Source organism: Panthera leo, chromosome B3, assembly GCF_018350215.1.
Source record: "Panthera leo isolate Ple1 chromosome B3, P.leo_Ple1_pat1.1, whole genome shotgun sequence".
Taxonomy (NCBI): domain Eukaryota; kingdom Metazoa; phylum Chordata; class Mammalia; order Carnivora; family Felidae; genus Panthera; species Panthera leo.
The window spans coordinates 136,221,350-136,243,740 of NC_056684.1; the positions used below are offsets into that span (position 1 = coordinate 136,221,350).

The 22,391-nt window shown below is 56.0% G+C and overlaps 1 protein-coding gene and 1 long non-coding RNA gene across 2 annotated transcripts; one reads left to right on the forward strand and one right to left on the reverse strand.

Moving 5' to 3' along the window:
- Positions 1 to 1,091: 1,091 nt before the first annotated feature.
- Positions 1,092 to 22,247, forward strand: OTUB2 (OTU deubiquitinase, ubiquitin aldehyde binding 2). The gene is made up of 6 exons (XM_042944187.1): positions 1,092 to 1,303; positions 11,858 to 11,953; positions 13,317 to 13,435; positions 17,140 to 17,224; positions 17,817 to 18,011; positions 18,979 to 22,247. Exons 1-6 carry the CDS (start codon positions 1,301 to 1,303, stop codon positions 19,219 to 19,221), a joined length of 741 nt encoding a protein of 246 aa, XP_042800121.1. The 5' UTR covers positions 1,092 to 1,300; the 3' UTR covers positions 19,222 to 22,247.
- On the reverse strand, positions 5,259 to 11,170 carry LOC122223087. Its single transcript, XR_006204034.1, has 3 exons — positions 10,745 to 11,170; positions 6,624 to 6,852; positions 5,259 to 6,176 (listed from the first exon to the last, which is right to left on the reverse strand). It is a non-coding gene; the product is annotated as an uncharacterized LOC122223087 (long non-coding RNA).
- Positions 22,248 to 22,391: the final 144 nt, after the last annotated feature.

Genomic DNA, 22,391 nt, shown 5'->3' on the forward strand with positions numbered 1-22,391 from the left:
TTATTGCTCCTTGAGCCATGATTAAACCCCAAATTCCCGGGGCGCCTGGGTGGCGCAGTCGGTTAAGCGTCCGACTTCAGCCAGGTCACGATCTCGCGGTCCGTGAGTTCGAGCCCCGCGTCGGGCTCTGGGCTGATGGCTCGGAGCCTGGAGCCTGGAGCCTGCTTCCGATTCTGTGTCTCCCTCTCTCTCTGCCCCTCCCCCGTTCATGCTCTGTCTCTCTCTGTCCCAAAAATAAATAAAAAAAAAAAACGTTGAAAAAAAAAAAAAACCCCAAATTCCCCACCTACTAAATGATACGCATTTGTAAGACACAGATGTTTATCCAATAGCCGAGCCTGGTGCCTGGGGCAGGAGAGTGAGCGTGGGAATGGGGATGGCTTAATACACTCCTGGAAATATTAACACCTGTAAAATGGGCACATGCAATACACTGGACCCCCCTTCCCCGGAAACCCTCCCTCCCCCACCCACAGCATCTCCTGTAGGGGTGGAGGGCTGGTGAATGAATGTTTGAATGAGACATATTCCTGTGTTTGATGTTCAGTAATAACGAGCTTGTATACAGGCTGAGTCACCAAACCTGATTCACGTCTATGCCATACATGCAATTCCATGCAATTCCAGAGGCACAGAATCAACGATCCTAGAAATTCATTCATTCAACAACCATTAATTGAGTGCCTGGTAACCTACTGATTCATGAGTTGGGAGTGGGTAAAATATTATTTAGAAGCTACACAAGGGCAGGCAGGTAACTTAATGTTATTGGGCACGTGTTCCCTAAGCACCTGTCCTCTGATCTTGAGCAAACTATACTTAGGTGGCCTTGTTTAGGGAATTAATGAGAGCCAACTAATCTTTCAGAAGACGTCAATTTGCAGTTTTGGTCAAAAGCCCTTCAGCCTTTACAAACTAAAACCTGTCTTTCTGGGTTGGGCAAACTCCTTTGCTAGTTAAAAGCCTTCGCTGTCTTTAAAAGGGGGCGGTTCCCTGTCAAAGGGGCCTTAAAGCATAGGCGGAAGGCGCGTGAAGTCCCACCCACTTTCTGTGACGTCCTGTGCTCCGACTTCTGATTGCCCGTCTCAGACGTCAATAACGGAGCGTGTGTCTTGCTGGGACACAGTGAAGGTCTAACCTGTGGTTTGCGGAGCGGTCGGGTGTATTCTCCGTTCGCCCCCACGACCTCGAGGCCCCCGCCTCGACCTACTGGCGGAGCCCGCCAGTGGTTCCTGCGGCGCCCTCCCGCACCGGATCGCTCCTCGCTGGGGCGGGACCTGTCCCGACGGCTCCGGTCGCTATGGTCAGTGATCGTGGCGGGGGCCGGGGGGGGGAGTTGGGGGAGGGGAAGCGGGGCGCGGTAGGCAGGCTCGCCGCCCGGGCGCAGGTGCGCTCGCGGGACCGGGGACCAGCGCCAGATTCGGCCCCCAGCGCGGGTCCCGCAGTGTTCGGACCTCTGGGAATAGTGAGTCGGGATGGATGTTGGGGGCCCCCGTCTTTCTTGGAAAGGCCTTGCAGGGCCCGGCAAGGGCCTCGCCGTCCCCCGTGGGTGCCCAGGGAAGGGGACCCAGTCCGGCCTCAAGGGCCCCCAGTCCCCGGCTCTCACGTCCCCGGTGTCCCCGCGGGTGCGGCCTGAGGGCGCAAAGTTGGCGTCCTCCACGGGAGCCAGGAACTGGGAGGCTCCAGGGCTAAGGGTCGCCCTCTTTGTTAAGTAGCCCCTCGGTGGGCAGCTCACGGCCCCCCTCACCCAAGGTCTCTGCCATCGGAGACCTCCCCCTCCAAGCCCCACACGTGACCTAGGTGCTGCCGGGGCAGCAGGTCGCTGGACATCCTCCGCATCCCACGGATCAACAGGTGGTGTTTGCAGTTAGGACCCACATGGAGAGGTTGCCTCAAGGTGTGAGGCACGTGAATCAGGGGTCCAGGCAAAGGAAAGACTGGAGGAACCCCCGATGCAGAGTACTGTTGGAGCAGAAATGGCCCCAGAGGCACTCTGAGCCAGGCCAAACCTGGAACTTGGGTAGGTGGGGAGACTGAGGCCCAGAGAAGGAAGGGGGGCTGGGACTGATTGTCGAAGACCTGCGACTTGAACCCAAGCCTCTGGACTCCCAGTCCAGTGCTCTTTGTGGTTACATTAGTCCACCTTCCCGGTCGCGGGTGGGGGCGGTGAGGGGTCAGACAGTCCACAAGGGAGACTAGGTGTCTGACTGCCGGAAACCCCCTCCGTCTTGGGCCCCCTGCTCCAGGGAGCCTGTAGAGCGTAAGGGCTCTTAGGTGGCTTGGGGTCACACAGCCCTGAGTTCAGATGCCACCTCCACCCCTTGGAAAGCCAGGAGGCTTTGACTGGTCTTTCCACCACTCCCCCCACCCCCGCGCCCAGCACTGTTTTGCACATCTGTACAATGGGCCGCCCCGAGGACCCTGCCAGTCGCCGCGTGTGGAGAGCTTGCCCCAGCTAACTAGCTCTGTCTGTTTCTGTGACAAGAGTCCTGGAAGTGGACGTACACAGATGTCTTGTTCTTCTTGGCCTCCTTCCCTCCCTTCCATGTCTGCGCAGGGAAATGGTCACCCCTTCAGGATGCTGCTGGGCCGGGGCACGGGTCAAAGCCTGGTCATGGCCTGGCACATTCTGCGTCTGGCGTGGGCAGCCAGGTCACCTAAGGCGGGGCTGTCCTGACAAACCAGCCTGCTGCTGGGCGTGGTGGAGGGCCTCTGGGGCATCTAGAAGCATCCACTTCCTGCTTCTACCCGGTGCCCAGGGGTTGCCCTGGCCCGCCTGCGCCAGGAAGGGGCCAGATGCTTCTGTATCGCCCACTAGGGAGTGGCAGGGGCTGGGGTAATGATGGGTTTAAAACGCCACCCTGGAGCTGGAGGCTGACATGCCTTCTGGCCGCCATTGGGAAGCTGAGAGGGCCGGGAGGGTGGGGGCTGGGCCCTGAACTTTTGGGCCTTGTGCTACACGGGGAGGCCCCTGACTCCACTTTCCCCCTGACCGGATTCCCAAGACCGGAAGTAGGAGGGCAATGGGGTCAAAAAGCACCAACCCTTCACCCCGTGATGGGGAGGGCTTGGGTGCCTCGGAGAGGGGTGAAGTGGTTAACGCACCGAATAGGATGCCTGCCTGGGAATCACGGGGTGGGGGAGGGCTGCGCAGGGTCCGTTCTCTTTTGCTTACCCAGCATTTATTGAGCACCTACTGTTAGCCATGCACCGTGCTATGTGGGCTGTGTGGTGGTGATGTTTCCACGTGATGTGAATGGTGCTGGATGTGTGGGGAGCAGAGGAATGCCCTTGGGAAATAAAGCGTCTTCTTCCCTCTCCCGTTTCAAAGTCACTGGGCTAAGCTTGAGGAAGGGTCCCAGGGCCCCTTAGGAAGGCAGGGGCCCGGATGAAGTCCGGGCCTGGGGCTGCCGCTGGCAGGGGCTGTAGGTAGAGGGGGCTCACTCAAAATGCATTTAACATTTGGTGAATAAATGAGTGAGGGTCCGAGGCGAACAGGGCCCTTCGATGCTTTGTTCTTTTATTTGTCAAATAAGCCCCCGGCAGGCACCCTAGTCAGGCCCCGTGATGGACAGAGGTGAGTCAGATTAGGGGCCTGACCTCTCGTAGGAACTCACTGCCTGTTGGTCAAGACAGAGCTGGACACAAGCAATTCCTGAGCTACTGGTCATGGCCTAAGAGGCCTGACCGAGGGCTTTGGGAGCACGGCAGGAAGCTGGTACACTCAGAGGGTGCAGGGGATATCAGGGAAGGCTTCACAAGGGGGTCTTTTGCATGGGGTTTTGAAGCATATACAGGAGTGTTCAGGAAGGATTTGAGGAAGAGTACATTCCAGGCAGGGTGGGACAGCTTGCTTAAAGGCCTGGAAACTTGGCTAAGAATGGAATATTCTGGGAAAGGTCTGTGTGGATGCAGGGAGCTGAGAGGAGGGAAGAGAGAGGAGTCTAGACATGCAGGTCGAGTCAGAATGTACTGAGAAAGGCTTCACAGGCTATGCTGCGGGATCTGGGTTTTATTCTGCCGGTGGGAGAGGGAGCGAGAACCGTAGCGTATTTCTGACAAGGAAAAAGGTGGTTGACTTGGATGACGTCTCTGTCCACGCAAAGGATACGGGGTTGGAGGAAGCCAGGCCGGATGAGACCACCTGGGAGAATAAGGTCAGTGAGGCCGATGTTGTAGGACCCGGGAGGTGGTCGGCGGAGGGTTGAGTCTCTTCTGAAGTGAGGGAAGCCCCTGGAGGGAATTGAGGGAGGGAAGCTGTGCCCTCGGCCGGATTTCATGTTAAGCGGCCTGCGCTGGCTGCTGTGGAGGATGGTGGGGAAGGGGGGCCGGAGCAGAAGCTAGGAGGTCAACGGGGCGGAGAGTGGCAGCTCGGACGGGACCCAGAAGCAGAGCCGACGGGGGTCCTGGGTTTGGCGTGAGCTCTGGCCGGATGGAGGGGCCTTTTGGGGAGCTGGAGCCCCCTGGCGGGGAGGCAGGTGTGGAGCGAGAGAACTCTTAGGGCTCGGTCATCGGGGGATGCCGGCCAAACATCCTGGTGGCTGGTGGCCGTTTGAAGCCGGAGCTTCAGGGAGAGGTCAGGGCCAGAGATGAAGATCTGAGGGTCCTTTACGCGATGTTGTATGAGGGCCGGTGTCAAATGAGGGGTGGCGGGGGTCTGAGTTCGGGGTCTCCGCGAGGTGAGCCAACAGCTGTGAGCCAAGAGGGGTGGGAGCCCGGATGCAGGGCCTTCCCCGTTTCCTTAGCTGAACAGCCGAGAAGGGACATGCGGGTGCTGGGCTGAGCAGCAGCCCCCTGAAGATGTCCACACCAAATCTCCAGAACCTGGGGACGGGCTCCTTCACGTGGCAACAAGGGCATCACAGGTGTGATGAGGTTACGGGTATTGAGATGGGCCAGTGCCCTGTATCACCCAGGTGGGTCCAATGATGTAATCACAAGGGTCCTTATAAGGCGGGGGGTGGGTGGGGAGAGCGACGTGAGGGAAGCGGGAGGGCCAGAGTGAGGAGTCGTGACAGTGGAAGGAGGGGATCACGAAGCCAAGGAACGCAGGTAGCTTCTAGAAAGGAGAAAAGGTAAGGAAATGGCTTTTCCCCCAGAGCCTTCAGAAATGCAAGATAATAAATCTGTTTTTTTTTTTTAAGTTTATTTATTTTTGAGACAGAGAGAGACAGAGCATGAACAGGGGAGGGGCAGAGAGAGAGGGAGACACAGAATCGGAAGCAGGCTCCAGGCTCTGAGCCATCAGCCCAGAGCCCGACGCGGGGCTCGAACTCACGGACCGCGAGATCATGACCTGAGCTGAAGTCAGACGCCCCTAAATCTTTGTGGTTTCTAAGTCACTGAGGTTGTGCTAGCTTGTCACAGCGGTAACAGGAAACCAGTTCAGGGCACTAGGTCTTTCCTAAATCTTTGGCCTCCAAACATTTTGATCACTCACCCGTTAAAAAATTGATCATTCTGTACGTTCACGTATTATACGTCATACCCTAATGTAGACAGTTCAAAGGGCGTTCCTTCCAGCTCCGGCAGCAGCCACGGTGGAGATCCCGGCCCCAGGCAGTCAAGACCAGGCCTGGAGCCCTCGGGGTGCCTCTAGAAGCAACGGGGACCTTCTGGGAGGAGAGGGGGGGTGGGCCAGGTTCTGAGCCCTGTTGGCAGGTGGCCCTGGAGGCTCTGGCCTCTACTGTGAAGGAGCTGGTGGCTTGAGGTCAGGCCACGCGGTGAGTTGGGGCTTCTGGGGTGCTGGGCCTGGTTAACGAGACTGAGTCAGCCCACGGTCAGCCTTGCTGGTGCAGCAGCCGTGGAGGGAGGTCCGGCTGGCTGAGGGCCGGCCTTGGCCGCCGGGGCCCAGGGTCGGCCTGTGAGAGCCCTCCTGTCACCTCAGAGCCTGGGCTAGGGGGTGTCCACAGATGCTCTAAAGGGTACGTTGATGGGGCGGTGGTGATAGAGGCGTGAGCCCGAGGCCTGACAGTTGAGGAGCTGGCGGGATGTGACAAGAGGGCACGTGTCAGGGCCAAGTAGCTTCTGTTCGTGGAGGGTGAGAAGGTGCAGAAAGGCAGCCGGGTCTGTTGAATACTTTTGATGTGCTGGGTGAGCTGCGTCCAAGTCCCTACCTGAGATCGCCACACTGTGGGACCTCAGGCAAATGGCTTGACCTCTCTGTGCCTCCGTTGCTGTTTGTAAAACAGATATTGCGAGGCTTAAATGAGATAATCCACAGCACCTGCCATAGTGAATGCCCAGCAGAGGTGGCTTCATTCATTCCCCAAGCTGTCACTGAGCACCTGCTGGGCACCAGCGGCTGTTCCAAGCACTTGGGGTCCACACACTCGTGAACCAAAGTGACCAAGGACCGTGATCTTTTGGGGTTTTATTCTCCTACTGTTTCGTTTCTCCTGAAAGCCCAGGGAGTCTGGATTCAGACCCCGAGCTGCACCTATTCCAGGAGGAGCCTACTGAGAGCTCATGGGAGGGCAGGGGTCTTGCTTGGGGTCACACGTCATGTCATGAGATGAGCCTTTAGGGCTGGTTGGACAGAGCTGCCAGAGCCCCTCCATTCGGCTCCGCCCCTCCCTGTCCTGCAGCCCATGTCAGCCCATCCCATCATCTCCCGGGGGTACCTGGAGATCCTTGAACAGCGCTGGGCACGTGGGGTCCCCACGGGCAGGGGTGCAGAGCTGTGGGATCAGACCTCCCCATCCCCGCTGGAAGGCATCTTCTCCAGAAGCTTTCAGGGCTTCGAACCAAAGTGGCTGGATGCGTGGATTGGGGTATAGGTGGAGGGCTGGTCTGAGGCTGGTGGAGGCAACTCTTGGGGCTACGTGGCCGGGTTTTCAGTCTATAGAGAGGCTTTGGAGAGAAGACCAGAGGAAAATGGGGAATCTGCCTTTCCCTGAATTTGGAGGGGGTGTAGACTCGAGGCGGGATCTGCTCACCCGGGTAGGTGATTTAATTTCCACCTGGGTTCTGAGGCTGCAGGTGAACACCAGGCTAGGGAGTCCGTGTCCAGGCTCCCAGTGTGGACTCGGACCTGGTTTGAATGCCAAACTCATGCTAGCGGGGCTGATTCCCAGGGCTGCTGGGTAAGAACCAGTGATGGGAGAAATGTCCTTTTCTCCCTTTGAAATATATGCCTCGACTTAACCTGCTACACGCCATTTCCGAACAGAGTTGCCAACCGCCTGACTTATTTACCATCTATTTGCAAACCAGCAGTTAAGGGCTAAAACCGTAGCAGGGGGCCTGATTAGGTCTGACGGGACATTGTCAGGCGTGGCCTGTCCTTTTTTCTGTAACATCCTGGAAGTTTTCAGCCACGATTAAAATAAAATAAAAAAAAAAAAGCATCAATGAGAGTTAGCCAGTGTCAAACCCAGAGCATTCTACCTGATTTATGGGCCAGTAAATTGAGGCTGTGCCTGGGTTCTCCCTGGAGTTTGAGACTAGTTTTTCCCCAGAGCTGTGACCAGGGCCATGCTGGTGGGGAGGTGACTTCAGCTGACTTGGGCCTTCTGGATGCCTGCCAGGCTGGGACTTGAAGGCTCCAAGGTAGAAACCCTCTTGCCCACCCCTCCCCCGCCCCGTAGCCCAATAAATACACCTGTGGCCACTAGGGGGCGCTGGAGCTAACCCGAGGCTCCATCACCCGTGGTAGATCGAGAGCACTGGGCAACCATTTGTCAGGAGGGCTAAATCTTAAATAGTACTGAGTGAAGAAAAATAAAAAGGCCACGACATCTGTAGAATAATATGTATACACGTTTAAAACACATGCAAACATAAAATAATGTAAAAACAGGAAGGAGGACAAAACAGACCCGTAAATACAGAAAACAAACAGGGTTGCTGGAGTGGTGGGGGGAGGGATGGGCTAAATGGGGAAGGGGCACTAAGGAGGACACTTGTCGGGATGAGCACTGGGTGTTATACATTGGGGATGAATCACTAGATCTACTCTTGAAATCATAGCACTATAGCTAACTAACTTGGATGTAAATTAAAAAATAAAACAAAAAATAAAACGCATGCAAACAGAAAACAACTCCGTGGTTTGAAGAAAACGAATACATTCCACTTACATGAGGTCCCTAGGATGGGCAAATTCAGAGACCAAGAACAGAATGGTGGGTGCAGGGACTGGGATGGGGGCGTGGGGTCCAGGGAATGAGGAGTTGGTGTTTAATGGGTAGAGTTTCAGGTGGGGATAGAGAGAAGGTTCTGGAAAGGGATGGTGGAGATGGTCGCACAACAGCGTGAACATACTTAATGCCAACAACTGTACACTTAAAAGTGGCTATGGGGGTATATTTTATGTTGGGTGTATTTTACTGCCATAAAAAGACGGGTACATATTGACCGACATACCACAGGGACCACCCATAGAAGATGGGGCTTGGCAATGGGAATGAAGGGGAAGCCAGTGTTGACCGCGGGTCTCTCTAGCCCCAAGTGTGATGAGCTTGGCTCTCAGTGCCGAGAGCAACCCCCCCCCCCCCCCGCCAAAGTGCTATTTGACAGTTTCCCTTTAAATTAAGTAGCTTACATAAATTTGCCCCGAATGCCAACTTTATTATTTTTTTTAAATGTTTATCTTTGAGGGAAAGGGAGAATCCCGATCAGGCTCCCCACGGTCAGTGCAGAGCCCAGTGTGGTGCTTGATCCCACGAACCGTGACATCATGACCTGAGCTAAAATCCAAAGTCAGACACTTAACTGACTGAGCCACCCAGAACCGGACTTTTGTTAGTGAGGTGGTTAATGGGACTCGGGAGTAAAATAAGACTGTGGGCGAGAGGGTGCTGCAGAGTCGGGGCACCTGCTGTGTTTAAACATACCTGGGTGCCACCTTACTTTTCCCCCCAGGCAGCAAAGGTGGACTTCCTATTCTGAAACTTACGGGGTCCCGTGGGTATTTGTTCCATTAGCGCACAGTAGGAGCACAAAATCAACTGCTCGCCAGCAACTGTTGTCATGTCAGTAACAGAAATCTTCCGTGATTTAGAATAGATCAAATCACGTCAACTTTTAAAGATACGCCAAGGAAGTTAATAAAGCTGGCTTGTTTCTTAAGTAAGCTCTGTGCCCAACGTAGGACTTGAATTCATGACCCAGACATCAAGAGTCACAGCTCTATGGACTGGGCCAGCCAGGTGCCCCCAAAGCTGGCTTGTGTTACAACTAAAAAGGATTACAAATAAAAATGGAATACTTGGGGGCATCTGCCTGGCTCAGCTGGCAGAGTTGTGACTCTTGATCTCCAGGTCGTGAGCTCGAGTCCCACACTGGGCATCCAGCTTACTTAAAAAGAAAAAGAAAATGGAACACGTTTAGGCTCCCTGCTCGCTGGTCAAAAGAGGCTAGTAGAGCATTAAAGGCATTAAAGGTATACTAGAAGCCAACTTTCTCCTTGGCGTGATTAGGTTGGAAGGGAATTGAATAGAGAATAACTTTCCCTCCACATGCCTCAATGTCTTTTAACCCCATGTGCGGACAACACCTGTAAACCGTCTCTTGTTCCCCCCGTGACGAGTGTCCTCGGCTTGGGGGATACTGCTAGACCGTGAGCTGGTAGAGAGCTATGCTGTCTGCCCAGCTGGGGCCACAGTCTAGCAGCCTTGATCCCTCAGGAGCTCTGTCTGCCCAGCAGTTTTGGCTTGGTAGAGCTTCCATGGGTCTCGGTCAGATCTGCATTAAATCCCTTCCTGGCACGAGGGACCTGACCTTGTCAGTAGAGCGGGTAGGGTAATTGTTCTCGGGGGTTAAATGTGCTAACGGGGATATGTAAGGCTCTGTCCCAGACCATGGCACGTAGTGGGTATACAATCATGGCGCCTCTCCTTTCCTACATCTTGGGCTTAGCATAGCAGCAGAACATCAAACCATTCTCTGTGTATTGGCTTTCAGCCTTACGGCCACAGGATGGCTGCTGTAATACGGACATTGCATCTGCACTGAAGGCAGGAAGGAAGAGGAAGGGGTAGGACCTGTGAGCTTGGTTCCTTTTATCTAAAACTGAAAGTCATTTTCTACCACTCTGCCTGGAGTAAAACAGGAACCCTGTTAAGTAGGGAGGAAATGGGTGGTGACCGATGGAAAAGCAACCCCGCAGCATCTGCCCCCAAATGGTTATTGGACTTCCGATGGTTTCCCTGCCCCTGTCATGTCAGAGCCGACGTGAGGAAGGAGCCCGAAGCTAAGTTAATTTTGCAAAGAAGGATGGATATGGAATGGAAGCTTCCAGAAGGAAAACTCAGAATCTCTTCCTCCCACCCCCACCCAGGCATTTTCAGGGCCTGTTCCCTCCTTTAGAAACCCTTTTTCTCCTGTTCTTCTTGGGACAACACAATCCTCCTTCTCCACTCTTAGGTTTTTCTCCGGTTGGCCTGACTCCCCCCCCCCCCCCCCGCCCAAATCCAGGAGAAGGCATGTTTGGGGTCACCAGAAAGGGAGAGAAGGAATATAGTGTGAGCTCAAGGGAGAGCCCAAGCCGGACTTGGATGGGGTGGGGCAGCCAGGGAGATTTCATGGAGGAGGTGGCTTTTATTCGTTTAACAAACCTCTCATCCCCTGCCCTGTTCCGGGCCCTGGGGAATCAGGTAGATGTTCTACACCAAGGGAGGCAATGTGGCTTCGGAGACCTGGATGGCAGGGAGCATCCGGGCCCCGAGAAATGTCCCGAACCAGCCAAAGCGCTCCTCTGTCCTGGCTGCTGGGTACAGGAATCAGAGCCAAAGAAACTCACTGTGAGACAGAAGCTTGAGTCCGTCCAGTGTGGAGACGGGTAGCCCTGCGAGTCCCTTCCACCTCATCGTATGATCTCGTGACCCAGCTCCCTGCTTCCGGTGGTGATCTTTGGAGAAATCTAATCATCAGAAACCCAGCCGCCTTTCCAGGTGGAAAGGGGCTTGTGACCTCAAGGCTCCTCTGTGAGCCCTGTGGTGCGGAGCTGAGGTCACTGTCGAGTCCGTGGGGAGGCAGAGAGGCTGCCCGGGAAAGGGCCACGCGGTTGGAGGCGTAAAGTCAAAGTGGTGACGATTCTGTCGAAAATGACGGCAGCAAATTGATGGGAAACTGGATTTCCATTCCCAGAAATCCCCAGTAACCCCAACCTTTCACCTGCGTGGTGTGGCGTAACTTGTCTCCTTGGGTTGTTTGAGTGCAGGTACCCGGGCCGCTTATCTTAAACTCAACAACACATGGCTTTAACACCAGTTCCTCTTCCGTTATTTTCGTGCTGAGATCAGAGCCGTTCCGGGGGTGGGCTGGAGGCAGGGGTGCGTCTCCCACTTGTCTGGGCAGGAACAGCATGAGGCAGGGAGGAGGCTGCCAGGGAGTTGGCTATTGAAACGGAGAGGTCTCCTGCCCTTACCCTGCAGATTTCTTCCTGGCAGAGCCCCGCCTCTGGGTTGGAGCGGACCGACTCCTTCCGAGCTGCAGTGTGGACTGTGACCGGTAGGTGGCGCCTCTGCCGGAGGTTCTCACTTGTTTCTGGCTTGTCGCACAGCGCTCGGGGCGAGCTGGACGGTCAGGAATTGTTGGCAAACAAAAGAACGAATGAATGAGGCAGGAAGGACAGGAGACGAGGGGACACCTCATGCTCCAGCATGAAGGCTTACTAGGTTTGAGGGGTGATGCTCTAAAATGAACCCAGCCGGAAGTTATTGGATGGGGCGGACCCCGACTAGCCTTGTCCAGGGAACAGGGCATCCAGGATGCTGGGAGCGTCCTCACGCGTGCCTTTTGTGGGAAGGTAACGTTCACTAGGTCACGTGACTAGCAGTTCGGAGGCTTCCTCCTTGGTGGAAGTCCATCAGTTGCTTTGAAATGGTCACAGCTTTGCTGCTTTTTCTTTCAGAGTGAAACATCTTTCGACCTAATATCAGAAAAATGTGACATTCTGTCAATTCTTCGGGATCATCCTGAAAACAGGATTTACCAGAGGAAAATCCAGGTGAGGCAGAGGTTCAGGAGGAGAGGATCTTGGATCAAAGGGGCTGGAGCTGGGACCAGAGGTGAAGGTGCCACTTTGAAGGCAGAAAGGCTGAGCACTGGGGCTGGGCTCCAGGCAAATTAAAGGGCTCCCAGAATATTTCGATGTTGGGCATTTGCCTTAATGAGAAATCTTTTAGTTGCCAAAACAAACACCCAAAGAAACATAGACAGTGATTTATTTTAAAGCTAGGTGCTGTCCTAAGTGCTTTACGTACTCACTGAGACCTCGTTACGATATTGCAGGGTCAGTACTTATGGCATCCACGTTTGACGGCTGAGGAAACCGAGGCCCAGAAATGAGATGACAGGTCCACAGTCCCGCAGCTAGTGCGTGGACGAGCTGCGTTCGGACCAGGCAGCCTGGTCTCTCTCGCCAGCCGCATCCATAACCACGGCGTTAGGCCATCTCTCGGCGGGGAAGGGCCACTCCAGCCGGGCTACGCAAATGGGGAGTTTGCTGGAAGGATGCAGGGACAGCTCACAGAACCAGGGCAGTAGGGGGAGCCTGAGCGCCGTCCATCTCTGGGGGGCGGCAGAACTCTGCTTCTGTCCTGCAGCTGTGGGGAGCACCCCCGGGGGCGGGGGCTGGGTGGCACAGACCCATGGGCCCTGGCGCCCACTCAGGAGAGGAGGTGGGGTTCCCCACGGAGCATGGTCTTCCTGCTGGCCTGCCTGGGATGGGCCCCGTCAGCTTCAAGCCTCCTCGTCGCTGTGGTGGGAGCAGGGACTCCCCGGCGCCGTGAAGTCCGTGCCCTGCTGTCAGAACCCCGACTATAGCCCCACGAGGCAGCAAGGGGGACTCCGGGCCATTTCATGGGCAGTCAGGAGCAGAGCCGGAGGTGGGTGGCGTGGGGAGGCCGCAGCTTTTGAGAAATGTTGGAAGGACTGGGCGGACGGTTGGTTCTGTCTGCGGAGGCCTTTTCTACCAGCTCTGCAGACTCCTGGCCCTCCAGTCACACCCCACCCAAGGCCTCCGCTCACCCGTGCCGCCCCCGCCACGCACACCACTTCTCCTCCAGGAAGCCTTCCCAGACTTCCGAAGTCTGGTGTAGATGCCACTGCTCTGAGACACCCCTGTGCTTCCCCTGTTCTGTCCGTCCGTCTGTCTCCCGCAGACTGTAGGCTGCCTGAAGGCGGGCCATGACTCCCGCCCGCCACAAGGACGTGCTCAGCATCGTTTAACCTCTGTGATGAAGCCGGGAGACCGGGAAGGGGCGGCCGGTCTGAGAGCACCGGGGGACACGGGGGCCTGGGTCCCCACAGGACGTGACGCGAGGGTCAGCGGTGTTGCGGATGTCCCCATTTCCTTCTCTGCCCCACAGGAACTCAGCAAGAGGTTCACTGAGATCCGCAAGACCAAGGGAGACGGCAACTGCTTCTACCGGGCCTTGGGCTATTCCTACCTGGAGTCTCTGCTGGGGAAGAGCAGGGACGTCCTCAGGTGAGTGGCCTCGAGGGAGCACTGGGCCCCGAACCCCACCCCACCCCCGCCGGGCGGCTTTCGCGGGCACAGCCCGCCTCACCCGGGAGTGGGCAGCCGTGGCGGAGGTGGGGGCAGCCCGACGGCCGGGGGTGGAACCAGTGAGCTCACGGGTGCCGCCAGCCCTCTGGCCCGAGTCCGCCTGGGTGGGTCGCGCCGGCTGCCTTCCTGAAGATTCCAGGAGAAAGCGAAGCTCTGCCCGTTTGGCCGCCCGTTTCTGGGTGCGCGTAACCAGGTGTCTAGCTCGTCAGGCCTGGTTCTTGACGGGCTGCCAAGGAAGGCCTCTGTCCAGCAGCTGCCCCCAGAGCGACCCTCTAGGCCTTTGTCTGGGCTTCAGTCAGGGCTTTTCTAGCGTCACCATTTGTTCAACCCGCCTGGATCCTGTCGGGTGTGGTTCTCATCCAGTCTGGGGCAGGGCCCGCGGTTCTGTTTCTCTTGAGCTCCCGGAGGCACCGCCGCTGCTGGGTCTCAGACCACACTTTGAGCAGCAAGGAGCTAAGAGACCTGCTTCTTGACCTTGGAGCTCTCACTGCCCTGAGAGTCTGATGGCCACTCTGCGACGCATACGGGACCAGAGCAGACACAGGTCACAGAGCATCTGGGTTGGATCCGTGGACCCTGGTGCCAGACCCACTTTGCCGTCTCCCCGCAGCCCTGAGGGTTGAGACGGTACAGTACAGGGGTTTCCCCCGCCACCCGTGTCCCCCAGAGTTGTGCCATGCCGAGGCCCGGGGCCCTGAGGCCAGACCTCACTCTCTTGCTTACTTGCTGTGTGACTTTGGGCGAGTTACCCCGTCTCTCTGAGCCTCCGTTTCCACCATCTGTGGAAGGTGGATAATTTTGCACACTTGGGGTGTTGTTGGGAGGACCCAGCACGGTGATGCTGGCAAAGCCCGGCCCTTATGTGTCTGTACCAGCCCGGCATGCTGTTTACCTTCACCCTACACTCCTTCCAGGGCACCCTCTTCCCTCCCTGCAGTCATCACCCAGCAGGGCATCACAGAGACCCTGTTGCAGGCCCTGGGGATGCAGCAGAGAAGAGACAAAATTCCCTGCCTGTGGAGCAGGCAGGCCAGCAGAAAAGAGAACATGTGAGGTGCCGGGTGCTGCTCAGCGTCGTAGGAAAAAAACTAGGCGGGGAAGGCGGCCCGGTTGTCTGGGGCTGGGGGGTTGCAGTTTTAAGTAGGGGTTGGAGGTGAGGGGTGGGGGGGCTCGTGGGCCTCTATAGAGACCTTGAGTCTCAGCTTGAATGAGATGGAGCAGCTGAGGGTTTGAGCAGAGGCTCGCCTGGCCTGCTACCCGCAGGACAGACTGGGAGGCTGCGGCAAGGAGCGTGCTCAGGGAGAGGAGAGGACAGGACGCTGGCTTCGTGAGCAGGTGGAAGGAATTGGTCGGGTTCCAGATTCCCGTGGGGGTGGCTGGTGGCTGCGGTGCCGGAGCTGAGGGGAGCCCAGGAGGGCTGCCGGGTGTTCGGCCTGATCGTTCCCAGGATGGGAAAGCCGCTTGCCGCAAAGGGGACGAAGGAAGATGGGGAGCTCTGTTCTGGTGATGCAGGGTCCAAAATATCTGTGAGCCTTCCAGCGGGGGTATCCAGGGGGCAGTAGGATGTACGAGGTTCGTGTTACCCCGTTTTACAGCCGAGTACACGGAGCCTCAGGAAGGTTACAAGACTTGCCCAAGGTCACACGAAAGCTGCCTTACAGCCTAGAGGGCCCGTGTTCCACGTCCCAACGCTGTCCTCCTTGCCACACTCACCTCAAGGGGTGGGAGCCCCGGCTGGGGTGTCTGCCCACTTGGCTGGGCCCGTGTGCCGCTCCTCAGTGCTTGGTACGGGGGGTGGGGGGTGTTCAGCAGTCAAGGCGAGGAATGAATGTGGGAAGGCGGCCGAGGTTCAGGGAACCCAGGGAGGGAAGGGGGCCCAAAGCCTAAGAGCAACCGCCAGCAGGGTGTTCCCCACGCCTGCCCTGGCCACAGGCCTTCACCTCCTGGTCTAGATGTCCCTGCTCCACACACACACCATCCCTCTCTCCTCACCACCCCCTCTCCCAAAATGAGGCACCTAAACCACCTCCTCATGCCATTAGTCCCTCGTGACACCCCCCGACCCGGGTCCCCCGTGTCCCGCTAGAGTCTGGCCTCCCTTCTCAGGGCTGCAGTTTGGCCGGTGCCAGCCGGTTCCCCAGAGCCTCCCCCCACTCCTTGTGTGGGCCACTACCCTCCCTCCAGCCCAGTGACCTGTCACTCATCACCTCCGCTGCTGAACTGTGTCTGGGGGGCGTGGCAGCTGCTGGGCTCCTCCCCACACCCCCACGGGTACCAGCACTGGTCTCAGAAGGGGGCTGTGTCATCGGGGGCCCACGGTGGGAGCAGAGAGGGGGATCGAGGGCCTTTGGACGGGTCTGAAGGATTGTCAGTGCCGGCAAAGGTTTAACGGCCGCAGGGCACGAAGGCCCATTTTGTGGTATAAATACTCCTGTTGTGACTAGTTTTCAAGCTACTGTCTGGGGTCGATGGGGGGGTGGGGGGGGAGAAACACAAGCTACAGCATATGTCGTGCAGTCCACGACAGACGTTGTACCTCAAAAGCAGAGATAGTTAGGAAACTGAGTTTGGATATTTATCTGTGTGTCTCAGTAGAATTCATTTTATCGTTAAGTTTACATACCTTGATTTTTTTTTTTTTTTCTTTGAGAGAGGGCACAAGTGAGCGAGGGGCAGAGAGAGACAGAAGCGGGGCTCGAGCCCAACTGGAACTCCTGAACCGTGAGATCATGACCTGAGCCAAAGTCAAATGCTTAATGACAAAGCCACCCAGGCAACCCCTACATACCTTGATTTATTTTTTTAAAGTATACTCAAATTAGAGAGAGACTATGGGGCAGAGAAAGAGAATCCAAAGCAGGCTCTAAGCTCTGAGTTGTCTGCACAGAGCCTGATGCAGGGCTTCAACTCATGGACCACGAGATCATGACCTGAGCCGAAGTCGGCCACCCAAGTGACTAAGCCACCCAGGTGCCCCACCTTGATTTTTAAATAACGGCTGTTTAATAACTGGCTGCCAAATCTTGGAAATTGAACAGTTAGCTATTGTGAGTAGGTACAGGCCACGGGCTGAGGGGACCGGTGCTACGGAGTGAAATGCGAATGGGAGTGGCTGGGGAGGGTGGGGGGAGGGAGGCTGAAAAGTGAAAAGGGAGGAGAGGTTGGGGAGCTAGGCAGGGCCCACCCCGCCAGACATTTGTGCTGAGGAGCCGTGTCCTGAGGGAGAGGGCTGTGCTAGGTGACTCCAGAGGTCCCTGTGAGGGGACCAGGAGCACAGGAAGGCTGGGAGTGGCCCAGGCCGCAGATGGTAAGGATACGGCGGGAACCATGGGGACGGGAAGGAGGGACAGAGTTCAACGTGACTGGGAGTGGACGGTGATGACCCCAATCTCCTATTCTGTGAAATGGGTGTAACACCCCCTTTCCTGGGATCGTACACACTGGGGAGGACAGCAAAGTCCGTGCGGGATCCACAGGGAGGTGCTGTGAAAGGTGGGCATTCAGCTATTAGTGACACGCGCCTCCTCGGGTGTGTGAGGGGCAGCGGGTGAGAGCGGGAGGCACTGACCAGCACAGCTGTGCTCCAGAAGCGTTCCGCGTGAGCCCCAACCCACCCCCTTCAGGTTCAAAGAGCGCGTCCTGCAGACCCCAAGTGACCTTCTGGCTGCCGGTTTTGAAGAGCACAAGTTCCGAAACTTCTTTCATGCTGTGAGTCAACCTGGGCAGGACGGCTGAGGGACCAGGTTCTCCCACACTGGCCGAGCAGACAGCCGCCGGCATTGGCCGGAGCCCGTCACGGCCCACGGCTCTGTGGCTCTGCCCGTCCGGCTCCTCCCAGCTGGGGAGGGACCAGCACTTGCTTCCTGCTTGCGGGGATGTGGGGGGGACGGGGCCCTGCCCTCCTGGAGAGGAGGTACCTCCTTTGGGAGGTAGCTCTCAAGCTGGAAACTTCCCCCAGCCTCCTTCACGCACTCCCTCTCCACCCTACTCCCCTGACCCCCTCGTGAAGGGGGCGAGGGGGCGGGGTTGGAGGATTCAGTTCTGAATCTGTAAATAAGAACCCCAACCACCGCAGTGATGGAAGGAGACCCCAACTGCTGTTCCCCAGACATGGCTCTGGGCTGAGGCGCTCATGGCAGAGTACCCTTCTTACTTTGGTCCCGGATCGATTTAGTTTGGTACCTCAACTTGAGGATTTAAGAACAGAAATCCACACGGAGGGGAGGATCCTGGGGACAGGGCCCCTCGGAGGAGGGCGGGGCTTGCCCGGGCCTCCCCCGACTGATAGCCCGTGGCGCAGTTTTACAGCGTGGTGGAACTCGTAGAGAAGGACGGCTCGGTGTCCAGCCTGCTGAAGGTGTTCAATGACCAGAGCACCTCCGACCGAATCGTGCAGTTTTTGCGCCTGCTCACCTCGGCCTTCATCAAGAACCGCGCAGACTTCTTCCGACACTTCATCGATGAGGAGACGGACATCGAGGACTTCTGCACTCACGTAGGTGCTCAGGGTCTCAGGCTTTGGGGACTCAGTCCCCAGGCCCGGGCTCTGCTGTGCAACACCCACCTCCTGGGATTGTACACACTGGGGAGGACAGACAAGTCCGCGTGTGGGCTGCAGGGAAGTGCTGGGCAAGGCCCTCTGCCCTCAAGAGACTTGAGCACCAGCATCCCTAGGCAGGGGACCTGAAGTCACGGCTGCATTTGTAACTGCAGAACAAGACGAGCAAGCCAGAAACAGACCCTACCTGAGCTGCCTGAACTGTATGGCTCTGGGCCGGTACTGTCCCTCCCTGGGCCTCAGGTTCTCCATCTGAGAAGCGAGGGCCTCGGACTGGACCGTTTACAGAACCGCGGAGTAGCAGCCCCAGAGTCACATTTGTCCTAAGATGTGTTTGGCCCACGACGCATTTATCTGAAAGCGTAGCCAACATTTAAACGTTGGGCAGTTTTCAGGACGAAGGGGAGTCCTCTCCAAGATCCGGCTCTCGGGGCCTTGTTCTTGCGTGGCAACAATCAGCGGGAGCCGAGGGGCAGGCACCTGCCCTAGTCATGGGGGACCCACTCGCCAGCCTGCCACCATCTCTGCCTCTCTCTGTTGCCTCTTCAGCATCTGGACTCACTCGCCTGGCCTCTGTTAAATCCCTTCACGCCAGTCCTCTTCTGCTCTGACGTTCTTTGGTTCTGTGCATTAACAAGCCAAGCTTAAACGTTCCTGTGCCCCCTTCCCGATTCCTCAAGGTAGTATAGGCTGCTCTTCCCACACACACCTAGACCCCAGAATCCAGATCTAGATTCAGGCCTCGCAGTCCTAGCAGATTCCTGGCTGTTACCTCCTCCCTGATGAGCTGTCGTCAAGATGACCTCCCAGCACAGACGCTGTGACCCGGGGCCACCAAAGCCAGGGCCGGGTTTCTCCCTTGTCCTCCCTCCTAAACTGGGTTTTTGCGTCTTGGCTTTTGCAGGAAGTGGAGCCCATGGCCATGGAGTGTGACCACATCCAGATCACAGCCCTGTCTCAGGCACTGAACATCGCCCTACAGGTGGAGTATGTGGACGAGATGGACACGGCCCTGAACCACCACGTGTTCCCCGAGGCTGCCACCCCTTCCGTTTACCTGCTCTATAAAACATCCCACTACAACATCCTGTATGCAGCCGATAAATGTGAATTACTTTTGCGACACGCAGTGGAGCCTGCCACCTAACGGGACCACGTTCCAAATGGAACATTCTGACTTTGCAGTTTTTTAAAGCAACTTAGACTACGGTTAGAAAACGTACAGCCTTTTGGGCCGAGTGGCCGGCAATGTGGCCCACCCGTCACGGACTGTGGTAACTTGGTGATATTCTTAGTATTTGTTTTCATGGAGGATCAAATGCTTTCTAACTCAGGGCTATGAAGCCAGAATCCCTGGCTCTGCTCTCAGGTCCCTGAGACCCTGGGGAGGTCGCCTCCCCTCTCTGGGCCTGTTTCTTCATCTGGACAAGGATGCTGCCAGTGCTGACATTCTGTTGTGTAAAAAGAGGATCCTCTGGTGTCCTTTTCACCAGGGGTAGTACCTCTCTGTTGGGAGGAAAAGCTCAAGATCGGCCGTCCTCGGTGACTTACCAGTTCCACAAAAAAGAATCCAGTCCAGTCAGCTGTTGGACTGGACTGTGGTGGATGGCCGACTGAAGCACTGGCCAGGTGAGGCCAACCTGAACGTAAGGACTTCAGCATGGTTCCAGCCATTCACGATGGGCCTGTTCCCTCCCCCTAACTTGAGGGGAAAAAAAGACTTTATGCCAAAGTCTAGAAAGGGGCCTTCAGCATGAAGCTCAAGTTGCTGTGGCCCCTCTACTTCTCTCAGGTCCAGGACTGCCTGCCCCTGGGCAGGCCCTTCAAGATTCAGCAGCCAGCCCCACCTTGCACAGGCTCAAGGAACACTGGGGTCTGAGACCAGGAAGTGGTCTCACCATCCCCATCACAGCCTGCAAGTAGAACCCAGATAATCCTCCAGGTGGAGACCCCACACGCAGCCATAGACTCCAGCTGGGAAGGGCAGACGAGTTTTGCAAGGCTGTCTGTGGCTTTTCTTTTTCCCCCTTCTTGGTTTGTGGGCTGGCGGGAAATCAGGTGGGAAAGAATGGAGACAAGACAAGGAAATGGGGAGTAGGGGAGATTTCTGTTGTGGAAACTGCCTGGAAGCCTAGAGCCCTGGCTGGCAGTTGCCTCCTTCATCCGCCTGGACCTGCCCCTTAACATCTCGTCACGTTGCTGCCCCAGGACCTCAAAGAGCCCTGGTTGATTTGGGGTACAGGTGGCGAGCTCTTACAGGGGGTACTTCCCTGACCTAAGGACTTTGCTCACAGATTCCATTCTGCAGGGATTCAGGAGAATCCACTGGTGCTACAGTGCATGTCTGCTGCCAGCCAGACCGTGCACAGGAACTAGGCAGCAGACTGCTCCGAGGTGGGGGAACACTGACTTCTGCCTTTGTGAAGACAGATGTTAGGGTGCTTTAATTCCAGGCAGGGACCCTGGTTCCCCTGCAGCCCTTAGCTCGAGTTTAAACCCAAGGGCTCACGCTCAGTGATTATGTCACCTTTCCACAGGAATGTAAACCTGACCTTGATCTCTGAATCGGTTATGTGCCACCCTGCCAGGGTCTATGACCAATACACTGGAAGAAGGGGGATGGGAAGGAGGACATTACAGGACTTGTGACTATCAGGATCACCATATTCAAACTGAAGGGTATGAATACACTACCGAGCTGAATGGCCCTGCTCCGAGGGGCTGCGAGATGGCCCGGGCCTCCAGCTGGGCTCTCGGGCACAGCATTAGTAGCACTGGCTGCCACTTCTCAGGATGTGTGGTGTCTTCACAAGAGCAGATTTCTCTTTGGCAGACCGGCTGGAGAAATTCCCTCTCAGACTTCCTATTCTGTGCTTCCAGGTCTGAGAGTCTGCCAGCGCTCCTACGGGACCCTCTTCCCAGGAGAGATCCTACTAGTTTAGAATCAGAACGTTAGAGAAAGGCAAATGATGCTCATGCTCTTACTCTGCACTCTCCCCTTTTTTCCCAAAACCACTGGCCCAATCCAAGCCATGGCTTTCTTCCTTCATGTCTGCACTCAGATCTTCTATGAAGGCAAAGCACCAGTGGAGAAAGGAAGTTGCAGGATTCAGTAACTTGTTAAGATCCAATCATTCATGGAAATCATTTGGCCTGTCTGCAGCAGCCAGTCATGCTGGCATGACTTTTCTGGATAATTCTCCACCCCACCTCACAAAGCCATCTCTTTCCAAACCAAAATCAGGCAGGGAAGTTGCTTTGAGAGGCTGTCCTTGCAACTGCACATTTATTACTTTCTTTCCAAAGGGAACTTTATAAATGGGAATGTTTAACAACAAAAAGAACAAACTGTCCTTGCTTTTAACTAGGTTCCTATTTTAAGCACAGAGGGGCTCTGTACCCAGACTGCCTGGGTTCGAATCCCACCTTTTCACTTACGAGCTATTTGACCTTGGCCAAGTACTTCACCTCTCTGAGCCCCAATTCTCACACTGGTGAAACAAACAATACCTACACATCACAGGATCACTGGTTAAAGTGGAACAAGACTGTGAGGAGAGCTTTGAGACCTGACACAGTGCTCCACAAGTAGGGGAGCAGCAGAACTCTTGCTGCAATGTGGAGAAATGCCACCTTAGGACGGAAACTGGCTTCCCAAAAGGGAAGTGTCAGGAAACAGTAGACAAGGCTAAGAAACATTCTCACCCCGACCAAAGTGGGGGCAGGAGCTGTGACTGAGTAGCTACCCTGGGCGGGGGAGCCCAGGTCCTGTGGGGTATGGGCCAGGCCCGACAGCTTCTCCAGCACTTGGTGGAAACGTTTTCTTAGCATTAAAATGGTTTCCGTGACAACTTTTGTCCTAGTTTCTTAGTATTTGGTACCTGGCATGCACTGAAGATCAGCTCTCCCACAGGGCTTCTGTGTATGAGTAAATCAGCAGGGGAGAGGGGCTCCTCCTCTAGTGGAAGGTCCAGATACTCAGGATGTTCTGCCCTTGAACTGGAGGTGCCAAAGAAACCACAGGACTCCCCAAAGCTTTACCTCAAGTCAGAGAGAACTGCTTGGGGGGCTAACCTTATCTTTAAAAACCTACCCCTTTAGGGGCGCTCAGTCGGTTGGGGGTCCGATTTCAGCTCGGGTCATGGTCTCAGTTCGTGAGATCGAGCCCCGCGTCGGGCTCTGTGCTGACAGCTCGGAGCCTGGAGCCTGCTTCCAATTCTGTGTCTCCCTCTCTCTGCTCCTCCCCTGCTCACACGCTGTCTCTCTCTCAAAGATAAAGATTAAAAACAAAAACCTACCCCTTTAACATATTATCCC

What these genes read in the sequence shown, in the direction of transcription:
- OTUB2 (XM_042944187.1), top strand. An exon ending in AAGAGCAGGGACGTCCTCAG is followed by an intron (nt 13,436 to 17,139) that starts GTGAGTGGCCTC and finishes CACCCCCTTCAG; the next exon opens with GTTCAAAGAGCGCGTCCTGC. An exon ending in TCCGAAACTTCTTTCATGCT is followed by an intron (nt 17,225 to 17,816) that starts GTGAGTCAACCT and finishes CCCGTGGCGCAG; the next exon opens with TTTTACAGCGTGGTGGAACT.